Below are 12,856 nucleotides of genomic sequence, written 5' to 3'. Positions count from 1 at the left end.
GCCCCCGCAGTTCCGTGGGTCTTCCCATGCATTCTGGACTCCTCCTTGGTTAACTCTAAGCCCTTTTTTCCCCTCCCTGTGCACCCCCTCAGGAAACCGCATCATCATGGGGAAGAGCCATGTGTTCCGGTTCAATCACCCTGAACAGGCCCGACAAGAGCGGGAGCGGACCCCATGTGCAGAGACCCCCGCAGAGCCCGTGGACTGGGCCTTTGCGCAAAGAGAACTGCTGGAGAAACAGGGCATCGACATGAAGCAGGAGATGGAGCAGAGGTGAGGAGCTGTGGAGGAGATGGGGGACAGCGGTAGGAGGAGGACAAGAGAGGAGACAGCCAGCAGGAGTGAGATATCTATATCCAGCTTTATCATGCTATTCTTCCCCATTCCTCCCAGGCTTCAGGAACTGGAGGACCAATACCGGAGGGAGAGAGAAGAGGCGAATTACCTTCTTGAGCAGCAGAGGCTGGTAGGTGGCCAGACCTGGCTCTTTCTCAGGTGCCCGAGCACTGCCAGGTCCTGGCTGGACTGGGGTCACCAGAAATGTTTGTGTGGGGTGGCTCTGTGTTTCCCAGAAAGCAAAAGTGGTCTGGAAACCTGATGTGCAAATCTGTAATTCTTGGAGCTGTCCATAATCACGAATCTGGGGGAGGGAGAAGGCTGGATTTCTTTAGGGAGGGAAGGAAGCAAGATGTGATGTGGAAAGAAGGGTGGTCAGCATCAAGGAAAACCATGCTTTGTGGGTGGCATCATTCTTCTTCCTGCTTCCCCCAGGACTATGAGAGTAAACTGGAAGCTTTACAAAAGCAAATGGACTCTAGGTATTATCCTGAGGCCAATGAGGAAGAAGAAGAACCTGAAGATGAAGGTGAGTGCTGAGTGAGAGAGGAGAGCTCAAATATGGTGGGATAGGTGGGAGAGGGCAAGTCCAGGTGTGTTGTGTTTTGAGAAATGCTATTACATGTAGATGTATTTGGAGGGAGAGGAGAGCTGTTGTGGTTTCACCAGTCTTAACTTTACCTCAATCCTCTCAACCCTTCTGAGGAAGTATTAATAAAAAACAGCTTAAGAATGGATAAGAGGAAGGATTTTAGAATAAAGACAAAAAAAATCAACAGTGCAAGGTATGACAGCAGAAACCCTCTGAGGGTTGACAGAAAATAGCTGGGAGGATTTTTTGTGAACCATTTTTGCAACTCTGTGAACTCTTTGTTCTGTTTCTCAAAGGGCAGCAGATTAGAAATTCACCCTTGAGGATGAACACGGCAATATTTTTTATAGTAGCCCACAGTTTGATTCTGTTTCATTCGGAAGCCCTGTTAAACCTCACTGGAATTGCTGAGGGACCATGAAGCTGACAAAAATTCCACTTACATATTGAACAAAGTGACAGGATGGCCCCAGAAATTTAAAATATCTGTAGTAGTATTGTGTTCAGTTACCACACTCTGTTCAGAAGACATCTAAGAACTGGCAGTGTTGTTTCACACAGAATAACCCATCCTGTTTCCTGCATCCTTTGTCTTCTGACAGAGTTGTGGATTGCAGTGGTATATGGGAAAAGGTGCTTTTGTGGTATTCCCGTGGCACCTTTCACTGTAGTAGGTCTTGACACTTTTGTAGGAACTAAAGAGGCGAGAAGAGCAAACTGTAATCCCTTAGGTGCTTCTGCACTGTCACCCCTTCTTGCCATAGCAGGTGGGGCTGGGTGTGCATCTGGTGCCATGCAGCAAGTGCCTGTCTCCTGTGTCTCTACAGTGCAGTGGACTGAGCGGGAGTTTGAGCTGGCCCTCTGGGCCTTCAGGAAATGGAAGTGGTACCAGTTCACCTCGCTCCGTGACCTGCTCTGGGGCAATGCCATTTTCTTAAAAGAAGCCAATGCCATCAGTGTGGAGCTAAAGAAAAAAGTAAGTACCTGGTGTCACAGGCCAGAGATCCTGGATTTCACCACCAAGGTGTTGCACTGTGTGTTCGTTCCCCTTTTTTGGAGGAAATCTAGCACCTCCAATTTCCTATGTGGACTGAGCAAGCAGGCCTAAGCATGCATTTGCAGAGAGCTAATGGGACAGAATCTGTAGCAGGTCATAGCGTGTCCCCATCATGAGTGTGTGTGTATCCCCACACCAGCGAATCTTTGAGGGAAATCAAGAGTGCTGGATCATTCTCAAAGACTGGAAAACACAGGACAAGAATGACCAGCCTGGATGAGAATACAAGTCTGTTTGACCCAGTAGTTGAACCAGACAGAGGCCCAGAGAGTTGCCTGGGGGAGAGATGAGAATAGCACAGGCAGACTTTGATGCTTCTGTGGTAAACTTCCCCAGCCTCCAGTAACTTGAGGCTCAGGGAATTCCTCATCCAGGCGCACTGTTTTTGTGTTTAACCTTTGGTGAACTGTTTTTGCATGAATTTATGCACCTACCTTTTGAAAGTGTGCAAGGTTTTTGTATATGTTATATAGCTGGGCAAGATTACCTCCTCAGTGGACTGCAAAACATCTCCTTGTGCTTGTTTACAATCATGTAAGGGTCATTTTTAGTTCTGCTATTACAAGAAATAGTGCATAATCTTTCCCTATTAGCTGTAAGACAGTTATTAGAGCTTCTGTATGACATATATCACCTGCAGCAAAGGACACAAGACAGACCGAGTGTGTGTGGTCAGGTGTTGCTTGGGGAAATGAGTGCCCCTTCTTGCTGAGGAGGGGATTGCTCCCTGTGTTCACAGTCCAGGAGATTCAGAGTGCACAAGACTCATATCCCCACTGAAGGTACTGCGTGGAGCCCGTTGTCCTCAGGTCTCTCATGAGTGGATTGCTGTCCCTCTGTGCCCCTTTCTAGGTCCAGTTCCAGTTTGTGCTCCTCACAGACACACTGTATTCACCTCTCCCTCCTGACCTCCTGCCTCCTGATGCTGCCAAGGACCGGGAGAAGCGGCCATTCCCCCGTACCATTGTGGCCGTAGAGGTGCAGGACCAGAAGAATGGAGCAACACATTACTGGACCCTGGAAAAGCTCAGGTAGGGTGAGAGATGCCTATACTGGGCCAGCTTGCTCCAGGAGGTCTGAGGCTGGCTGTTTTCTTACCACTGCCTGCCATGTTCCTCTCTTGCCTGCAGGCAGCGCCTGGACCTGATGCGTGAAATGTATGACCGTGCAGCAGAAGTGCCTTCTAGCGTCATCGAGGACTGTGACAATGTGGTGACTGGCGGAGACCCTTTCTACGACCGCTTCCCGTGGTTCAGGCTGGTTGGCAGGTGAGCGCTTTGGCTCCTTCTAAATGCATCTTGGATCCAAACACACCTGTGCAGGAGGAAACGCAACTGGCTTCACGGTGCAGAGGATGTTTTTCTCCCCGGGGCGGCACTGTGAGGCAGCAGCTGCTAAGGGAGAAAGCATTAACCCCCTGCACCAGTGAGTCCATGGTGCAGAGCCCCTCTTGCCAGCAATGACTCTCCTCTGCATCCACTGCTGGGACCCTGATGGGACCACGAGCCACTGGTAATCTTCCTGTTGCCTTCTGTAAAACTGTGCCACAAGGCACGGGCTCTCAACCTGCCGCTGGCGGGAGGTGGGGGGCCCTGGCTGTCCTACCCTTCCCCTATCTGCGACACAGCAGAGGGGAAGGACTGCTGCTGGGGGCATGGCCCCAGGGTGGCTGCGGAGGGGCTGCCGGTGGGGGGCAGGTTGAGAACCCTTGCTGTCGTGACCTCCACATCCGCGGACGTGTGTTTGTGTGTGCGCACACGTAGGCGTTCTTGTCTGAGCATCTGTTTGTACACTGTACGGTACATGCCATGCGTCTCCATGTGCTTCCCACACACCGGTTGGAAGGGTGCGGTGCCAGCGGCTAGGGAAGGCAAGCCCAAAGAGGGGTCTACCCAGGCGGGCAGGGGGAGCAGGGCACTGACCCGCAGAACCCGACCAAACGTGTGTGTCGTGGAGGTGTCACCCCGTGCCACGCAGCACCAGTGGAGAGATTCCCTTCGATGCCGGGGGCGTCACCGAGCCTTGTGTCTAACGCTCCGTCCCCGCTTTGCTGTGTTCCCTGCAAAGCCAGCGTTGGGAATCCCCACCGTTCGCACCAGTTTGTTTGGTTGTTCTTTTTTCCACGCTTTATAGCCGACAGCCGTTGGTGGCTTCCTTTTAAGACTCACTGGACGGGCAGGTCTTTATTTCCCGACGTCCCTTGGTTTAAGCGGAGAAAAAGAAAAAGGAAAAAAAAAGAAAGAGAAAAAAAGCAAAGCGAAATTCCTATTCTTGCTCTCTCTGTTTGGAACAGCTGGTGTTAACCTGTCTTCTATCTTGTTGTACTAACCTTAGTTCAGATATCTCTGGCTGCAACAGCTCTCCTCTTTTCAACACATGCATGAGCGAGCGCATGGCTGATCTCACCCCCTCCCCCACCTTCTCGAACCCCGACTCCGACATCACCGAGCCTGCTGACGAGCAGCACGAGGGGCAGGAGGAGGAGGAGGAGGCGGAGGACCTGGAGGAAGACATCTTTCCGGAGTGCCCGCTGTGTGATGGCCGGGATCCATTTTACGACCGCTCCCCCCTGTTCAGTTTAGTAGGAAGGTTGGTGAGGTTTTAGGAGAGCATGCTGGGAAGGAACTAGCTCTTTCGCATGAGGGAACTGCTTTCTGACACGACTCCCACGTCGAGGGCGTGCGTCCCGTAGGCGCAGGGGGTGGCCGGCCAGCCGGGAGAGCCTCGGAGACCAGGGCGACATGAGGGGCTGCGAGGAGATGGCCAGCGAGGTAGGGCTGTGACAAGCTTGGTGGCGAGGGAAGTGGCCGTAGGGGGACCACGAAGGAAGGGAGGCCATGCAAACCCAGCAGGGTCTGCAGAAGGCCCTTTAGGCAGATCCCACAGCCTCCAGGGCATCGGGAGAGCGGCCCGTAGCGGGCAGGTGGCCCTTCAAAGACAAGAGGCCTCCCATGGCCTTGGCACCCAAAGAGCTGGAGAAGTGCCCTGGCTTCAGGGCCTGCGTTAGGATCTCGGTTCGGGAGACGTCTGAAGAAATATCCGTCTGAGTAAGAGCGGCCTCCTGACAGCCCTTGTATGGGCTGGGAGTACAGGCATTCACACATTCGTCGCGGTGGTAGTGTCACGAGATGGGGGGACGCACACGCTTCCAGGTGAGGGACTTCCTGCTGTGGGGCACTTGGAGAGAGCGCATCCCGCTGACACGGTGGTTGGCACGGGGAGGTTATCTGAGTGCAGTGAGGAGCAGGGTTAGGCAGTGCGGAAAGCAGTGGTGTGCAAGGAAGGGAGATCCCTGTTCTGGGCAAGGGGAGGTTCTGAAACTGGGCTCCATCAGTCAGCCAGCGTGAGCATCCCGGGATGAGAAGGGTGAGGTTTTCTCCAGGTGGCTCAGGGAAAAGCCATGGGATGCAAATGAAAATCTAGGGTTCTGGAGGGAGAGGAGGACTCCTTATAAAGGTGTATTTTCTCTTGCTGCTGGTGTCCAGCTTTCGGACAGGAACCATTTCCCTATGGTCTTGCAGCTGCCAGCACAAGAGCCATTCAGGGAATTCATACGGGGAGACCCAAGCTGCAGGACTCCAGCTTCTCCTCACCACCAGAGAAGGAAAAGAGATTTTATTTCTCTTTCATTTTGTTAGGAAACTGCCAGACTTGTTCTGTCTTGGCTTGGAGAAACCCTCCAGACAGCACAACACCAGCTGCACCTTGAAAATGTCAGTCACAATCTGCCCTCCCCAAAAAGGCCCTCCTGAAATGGCCAGGGGTGATGCTGGCTCCCTTAGCTTTGCTTCAGATGTTTTCCTGACAGAAGATGGGACCTGTGTCCAGGGCAGGTCCGAGAGCCTCTGCCCCAGAAGCCAAAGAGGTTCACGTAAGGGCTGCTGCCAAGCAGCCCCTCCGCACCAAGGTGAAAAGCACTGTGTCCCCCGACATGGTGAAGCTGAGGCTCTTCTTCAGTGTGTTAATCCCAGGCTCTTCCCTCCTCCTCTGACAACTAGGAGCTGGGTAGTGGGAGCGAGATGGGGAGCGGAAGGGAACAACGTAGGGAGAGAGGGAGATGGGATAAGAGTCTTGCAGCCTCAGACCGAAAGAGCTGGGTTCTTCCACCTTTTTTTCTTTTTCTTTTTTCTTTTTTTTTCCTCTTGGGGGCATCTTAAAAACAAACAAACCAAACTGCCAAACAAGCCTCTGACGCAGTGGACCCCCCTCCATGCTGGGGAGATGTTCCCAGGAGGTCTTCCCTTTGGAGTCTTCCGAATTCTTTTGAGTCTGACCTGGATTTGGCTCCCCACGCAGCAGCTGTGCCGATCACATTTCTCGTGAAGTGTGCTTTGATTGGTTTATGATTGGATCCTTGTCTTTGATTTTTTTTCTTTATTTCTTTCTTTCTTTTTTATTTTTTTAGTTTTTTTAGCTGCTGGCTCTCTCTCTCCAAAGCTTTAGCGAAAATTGGGGTTATTTCACTTTTGTCTTCCTTTGGAAAGGCTTTTCTTTGGTCTGAGCATGCCATCTTTGCACCTCACCAATCTTGTGGTTAGTGTCCCTGCCCTCCTTCCTTCAGTGACACACTTGTCCCTCTCCTCCCTTCCCTCCTCCCTCTCTCCTTATCCCCTTTTCCTCCCTCCTTGACCTGCCTGGTTTCAGTTTGCTTCAGGATGAGCTGCACCGTGATTTCACGCAGCGACAAAGGAAACTTTTCACAGGCAGGTGTTCCCAAATCCTCTCACTTGTGAGAAATCCCCTACTGGGTTCTTGCAGGCCTATGTACATGCACACCGCCCTTCTCAGCCAGGCGCCCCATGGGATGGTCCAGCCATTTGTCACTGGTGGCCTTTGAGCAGAGACGAGGCAATGTAGGATGCCTGAAAGCTCCAGCTGCCTCCTCCTGAGCAGGGCCAGACCTGAGGCCCGTGCCTTGCTTTTTGCCCATGGGGAAATGGGAAGCATTCATTTGACCACCAGCACTGGCAAATGTTGGGCTGCCTTGGGGCCGCCGTGGGAGTGCGTTCCCTGCCCGAAGGGGAGGCTGCCCTCGGCCTCCCAGAACAATCCTGGCAGGACTGTCCTGCATGAGATGATTATTGGGGGGTTGCATTTGCTTCAATGACTTGATTCCTCTGAAATTGCTTTGGGTGGAAAAAGCCCCAAACTGCTGTTTGAGATCAATCTAAGTTATAAGAGTAGGGAGAGCCTTTGGATTTCAAGGCTGAGGTCAGTGGTCACACTTGAATCTGCTTCGGAGCGTGCAGGGTTATGTCCTTCCTGCAAGAGCCTCCTGGGCTTTTGCATGCTCTTTCATTGCAGTGCTGCCAAGCTCTGCCATTTGGATATCTCCAAGGATGTCTGCAAGGTTAGGAAGTTGGAAGCAATGAAGCCAGCCACTTAGAGATGCTCATTGCCCTCTTGGAAGCCTCCCAAAGCAGGCACATCCCAGCAGTTCCCAGCATGATCCCAACTCATAAAGTACAAGGGCACTGTGTGTCAAGACAGTTCTGGACACCTGCAGATGTGTGCTGCTGTCCTGCACACCGGGCGCCCTGCATCCTCTTGTTTGGGCAGAAGAACTGGGAGAGAACGGCTCCCCAGCTGGCTTGCTGGGCAGTACAGAGCTGCAGACAAGGGTGCTTTCCACATCTCTGCATGGAGTTCGCTGCTGAAGACATTGGGTGGTGACCGGTCACTGCTGAGGCCATGGCACATTGCGATCGCCACAGCACGGAAAGGACCTTTGAATGCTGCTTCTCAGCCAGAGAGGACAAAAACGTTCCCCAACTTCCAGAGTGAGCCTGGCAGTGGGAGGGAGACCTGCTGACCCAGGCTTGTTGCGAGTTTGAGGAAGGCAGCAAGAGGAGGCAACATGCCTGAGAAATGCACGCTGTGACCTTGTGAGCCCATCTGCACCTTTCTGAATGTGCCAGTACAGGCAGAACAGCAGCTGTGGCCGCACTTGTCACCATCCAGCTTTAGTTAGCTTTGTGGGCAGTAGCTGTGGTTTCAGCATCCCATGGCTGCATATCTGACTGCAATCTGGACTCCTTGGCAAGATCCCAGAGAGCTGCAGCCCACTCCAGACCCACTGGCCCTGTCCAGTAGATGCACGGTTTGCAGTTCGATTCCCCTTTGCGGCGACCATCCCATGCTCCTGAGAGTGATCTGGACACAGCCCCCTTGTGCTATAGTGAAGGCTGGAGCTGCTGGCAGGCTGCGGGGAGGCCCTGAGCTGCCAGCGGCAGTCGCTGAGTGCGGAGTCTGCACTGCCCAAGCAGAGGAACCAGCATGCTGGTCTGATGATGCCCCATCAGGCAACGTGAAGCCCCGAAGTGACACGCATGGAGGAACAAGGGGGACATAGGCACGCTTCCAATTCCACTAGCCACATGATCCAGCATCTCCTCTGTGCAGGGTTAGAGTTACCTCTAGTCAGTGCTGCTCCACAACAGTTGTATGGCACGGCAGTGCTCTGCAGAGCCGGCAGGACAGCAGCCTGCTCCTCCACCCCTGTCGTCTCTCAGGAGCCGTGTCTTGGGCAGGTCCTGTGCCACTAACAGTGATGGGGAAATTTTATTTGCCCCAGGGACCACTCAAGCCTAGGGAATGCCCCTTGTGAGAACTGGGGCAGACATGAGGACCTTGCAGGGAGCTGTGGTGCTGCTGGAGACTGGAGAGGGCCAGGCCTGAGCTCCATAAACCTGCTGGTGGCGCAGCCCTTGCTGAGCGACATCAGGCTGTGCCATGGCCTCTGTGCAGCCCAGTGGGGCCCCAGACATGAGGGGGCAGAGTGGCATGTGGTCAGCCCAAACCTGGTTCCTCCTCTTGGAGGCTTGTTAGGGTTGTAGTTGGCTGGTGCCCGGAGCCTGGCTGCAGGCAGACCTGGAGCTCGGAGTGTGGGAGCCCCAGCAGGGTTTCTCCCCAGAGGCAGGTCCCTGCATGCCGCAGCGGACAGCTGGGAAGTCGGGCCCTTCCAGGCTCCAGCCAGGACCTTCCCTTTCCTCTCCCTTCTGTTCTCTCCTTCTCTCCTTCGCTCCCGCTGGCCTCTCCCTTCTTCCATCGCCCTCCTTCCCTGCCTCCACCCACCTTGGTCTTGCGTTGCCCATCCCCTTTCTCCCCCCACACTTTGACTCCGCAGCAGACCCCAAGTTGTTTCACAGCACCTTCTGTACTAGTCCTCCAGCTCTTCACTGCAAAGAAGGTCCTCTTCCTAGCTTCCATGTGGCACCAGCACAGTCCCCGTCCCCCTCCCCTCCCCACGACGCTGTCCCACCCACGGGAGAGATGACAGACTAAGAGGTATGCTAGCCCTCATGCCGCGCTGCCACGTTTGCTTCATCGTGAAAAGCACAGAAGCCTGACTTTGTTGTAGTGCTGCTTTCCCATCAGCCCGCTCTCGGCACGCTGAGTCTCCCCGCTCCCTGCCCCTCTCCGGCTGGCCCTGGCTGCCTCTCTTTAGTTTTGCTTTGCAGCACCATGTTGTGATGTGAGCGGTGACCTGTGATCCCGGCTGCCGGTGGCCTGCCACGTGTGTCTGGGAACCCCAGAGTGGGGAGCAGTGACCGCTCTCTTGTGTTGCTTCCATCCGGCAGGGCCTTCGTGTACCTCAGCAACCTGCTCTACCCTGTGCCCCTGGTCCACCGCGTTGCCATCGTCAGCGAGAAGGGCGAAGTGAAAGGCTTCCTGCGCGTGGCAGTCCAGGCCATTTCAGGTAGGAGCAGGCGTGCGCACTGCCTTGGCTCACGGCCCCAGTGAGAGGGGTGTTCCAGCCTTCCTGGTAATGCCTCGTTGTCTGTCTTCCTCCAGCGGATGAAGAAGCCCCAGATTATGGTTCAGGAGTGCGGCAGTCAGGGACAGCGAAAATATCCTTTGATGACCAGCACTTTGAGAAGGTACAGTTGAGATGCCTGTCCAGGGAATATGGCTTTCTGTGCATGTCCAGAAAGGATGGGGGACTTTGATTGCAGGCCCCTGCAGTTCCCCAGCTGATCATGATGCTCTCAACCAGTGGATGTGATCCACCTGGAGAGGTGTATGTATCACACTGCATCAGCTGTGGTTTGAAGGGATTGTGCTCCCGATCCACCTTTTCCTGCTACTATCCGTCCCACGCAGCTCCCACTCTGTCTCCAGCACCCATCATCCATGCTGAAGTTCATGGCCCTGTTCCCTGCTCGTGTAGGGGCGTTCCTCCCTTTGGAGAAGGATGTAGGCTGCTGCTCAGTTCACCCTGCTTTCTGGTGACTTCCATCAAGTACAGGCCTGGTTGTGACACAGCATTGACCAAGGCGCCTTTTCTCTTGGGGGTTGCTCTGTGTCAGGAGAGAAGAGCGGAGCTGTTACTGCAGGCTGTGTCTCTGCTCGAGTACTTGTGGCAGGGAGCCCCCAGTGACCACAGACCCAGCAGGGCCACCGTTGGGACCCCTGGTGTCTCTAAATCTCATTTTTCTCTGGACATCTTGCAGTTTCAGTCCGAGTCCTGCCCCCCAGTAGGAATGTCTCGCTCGGGAACCTCCCAGGAGGAGCTGCGAATTGTCGAAGGACAGGGGCAGATCAGTGACATGGGCCCGTCTGCAGACGAAGTCAACAACAACACGTGTGCAGGTGAGCAGGCATCACCAGCCAGGAGGGAAGATGGGGTGGTGCTGAGCACACAGCGAGCAGCGCTGGACCCAGCAGCAAGCCTGTGGTGCTCACCAGATCTTTGTCATCTAAGTGCTAAAAGCCTGGGGTCTTCACCAGCCCATATCCAGCAGCTATGGATACACCAGGAGGACAATCTCTTCCACTGATGACTCTCTTCTCCCTACAGTGACTCCAGAGGACCTTCTCTTGGATAGCCCAGAGAAGTCTACAGTGGATGGGCCTCTGGAAGCAGCTCTGGATCACCTGAAGCTGGGCAGCATTTTCACTTTCAGAGTCACTGTCCTCCAAGCCTCCAGCATCTCAGCAGAATACGCAGATATCTTCTGCCAGTTCAAGTGAGACTGCAGTACCTGCCCCGGCCCTTGCTCTTCCTCCATGCTCAGGTCATCTGGTTGCACCAGGAAGAGGCACAGACAGATGTCAGGGAGTCCCAGCCACTCTGTTCCTGGCCCTATTTGTGAATCCCTGGGCAGGCTGAGCCAGGACAGGGTTGAAAGCACACATCCCATTGTCTGTGCTCCCACCCTTAATTCTGGTCCAAGGCTTTCAAGGAGGGGACACAAAACTGAGAGGTGTGAGACAGGCCTTTTTGTCTGTGTGGGACCTCGTTCAGTCACTGGTGAAAGCCAGTGAATGTCTTTCACAGACTTTGGTGGGCTACAGATCAGTGTGTGGTGGTTTTCCGTAGCAATCTAGCCCAGGTTACAAAATCCAGCCCCCAAGAGGGAATGGCCCATTCTCCTGGTTCCTGTCTTCTCTCTCCACTCCTTGTTTCATTACATCCAACCTCTGTTCTACTACCACTTAACAACTTTCCTTTCCTTTGCAGCTTCATCCATCGCCATGACGAGGCCTTTTCAACAGAACCTTTGAAAAACACAGGGCGGGGGCCGCCTCTGGGTTTCTACCACGTGCAGAATGTTAGTATCGCTCCCTGCTTGGCATTTCCTCTACTCCATGATAGTTGGGGTCTTCTCAGAGCGTTGAATCCAGCTCTGGAGCTGCTAGCTTGGAAGGTCCCCTTCTCAGCTGTACGGGAGATGTTGTCCCTGCCGTGCTATCAAGAAAGATGTGTTGGGGAATGTGCCAGGTGATATCCAGCATGTGGTTTGATGGGTCATCACTTCTGTCACACTTGAACAAATTACCAACAACAACTAGTCTGGTGATTTTAGCAGGGGTGGCAGGACAGGCTGTTCTTCCTGCCTGTCACAGCCCAATCTGCCTTGCACAGACAGAGTCTCCTGGGATCTTTTCCCCAGAGGAAAAATTTCCTTCCAGCTTGTCTCCTCGATGCCTGCTTTCTGCATGCAGCAACCATTTTGTCCCAGTCAGCTCAGAAATCCCAACCTTAAACAAGGCAGCTGCAATGCGAAAGATCAGAAGTCACTGCTTTGTCCCCAAGATGAAGAGCAGTTGACTCCAATTCCTGAAGTGTTCCTGTTGATTTCTGTGTGGAAAATCCCCTTTTTCAAGGTGAAGGCTCTAGGCTTTGCTTTCTTAGTGTCTGGCTCCCTCAGGCTTTCTTCTAGGGATGCCTCACAAAATGGTTCCTTGCTTCGGTAGGTACCTACTTCGGTAGGTACTCCTCAGGAAGGAGCTGCTAGCCCAGACTATTCTGCTCCGGAGACCTCCTGGCCTTGTACCCAAGCATGCAAATACTTCATCCTCCAACCAAAAAAGCCTCAGAGCCTTGAGGGGAAAAAAGCCCTCCCATGGGCCGTAGTTGTGAGGCTTCGTGGACACACAGCCTTACAACAGGACCCTGCAGCTAGGGTTTCATGGCAGTGGTCTTGGTGGAGAGAGCTTCACAACCCAGGGGCCATGGGGGAAGGAGATCAGTGGACAGTGCAAGGAACAGAGCAGGCTTTGATCCTCCTGCCTTCGTATTAATGCATGGCTGCTGCTTCTACCTGCATCTCTTTCCAGACTAAACAGCACTGTTGCACACTTTTTTTCTCTCTCAGATTGCCGTAGAGGTGACCAAGTCTTTCATTGAATACATCAAGAGCCAACCAATTGTATTTGAAGTCTTTGGGCACTATCAGCAGCATCCCTTCCCACCTCTCTGCAAGGACGTCCTGAGGTGAGTGTGTCCTGGGGTGTGCGTGGGCCGCCTTTTCCTCTTTCTAGGTAGCGCGTCAGGAGTCCTGTGTGGGGGCCTGGGGCTGGGACCTGTCACAGTCTGAGGGCTCTGTGGGCCGTGGGTGAGACACCAACCTGAGGGCACCTGGGTT

The 12,856-nt window shown here is 53.8% G+C and overlaps 1 protein-coding gene across 22 annotated transcripts in view; it reads left to right on the top strand.

The window, feature by feature from the left end:
- The window catches only part of KIF1A (kinesin family member 1A), a 72,642-nt gene that overhangs the window by 36,705 nt on the left and 23,081 nt on the right, over positions 1-12,856 (top strand). For 11 of the 22 annotated variants that reach the window (XM_064517104.1, XM_064517103.1, XM_064517100.1 and 8 more), the window contains 12 exons: positions 93-273; positions 394-466; positions 772-865; positions 1,756-1,904; positions 2,838-3,016; positions 3,116-3,253; positions 9,566-9,684; positions 9,780-9,865; positions 10,439-10,577; positions 10,786-10,954; positions 11,449-11,539; positions 12,587-12,705. In XM_064517104.1, coding sequence (XP_064373174.1) covers positions 93-273; positions 394-466; positions 772-865; positions 1,756-1,904; positions 2,838-3,016; positions 3,116-3,253; positions 9,566-9,684; positions 9,780-9,865; positions 10,439-10,577; positions 10,786-10,954; positions 11,449-11,539; positions 12,587-12,705 — 1,537 coding nt within the window. Of the gene's footprint in view, positions 1-92; positions 274-393; positions 467-771; positions 866-1,755; positions 1,905-2,837; positions 3,017-3,115; positions 3,254-4,319; positions 4,575-9,565; positions 9,685-9,779; positions 9,866-10,438; positions 10,578-10,785; positions 10,955-11,448; positions 11,540-12,586; positions 12,706-12,856 lie in introns of all 22 variants that reach the window. The other 11 variants (XM_064517092.1, XM_064517089.1, XM_064517087.1 and 8 more) reach the window with 2 other exon arrangements.

The sequence above is a fragment of the Dromaius novaehollandiae genome, chromosome 9, assembly GCF_036370855.1.
Source record: "Dromaius novaehollandiae isolate bDroNov1 chromosome 9, bDroNov1.hap1, whole genome shotgun sequence".
Classification (NCBI taxonomy): Eukaryota; Metazoa; Chordata; class Aves; order Casuariiformes; family Dromaiidae; genus Dromaius; species Dromaius novaehollandiae.
The sequence above is the reverse complement of the archived record's forward strand: the minus strand, read 5'-3'. Positions and strand labels throughout refer to the sequence as shown.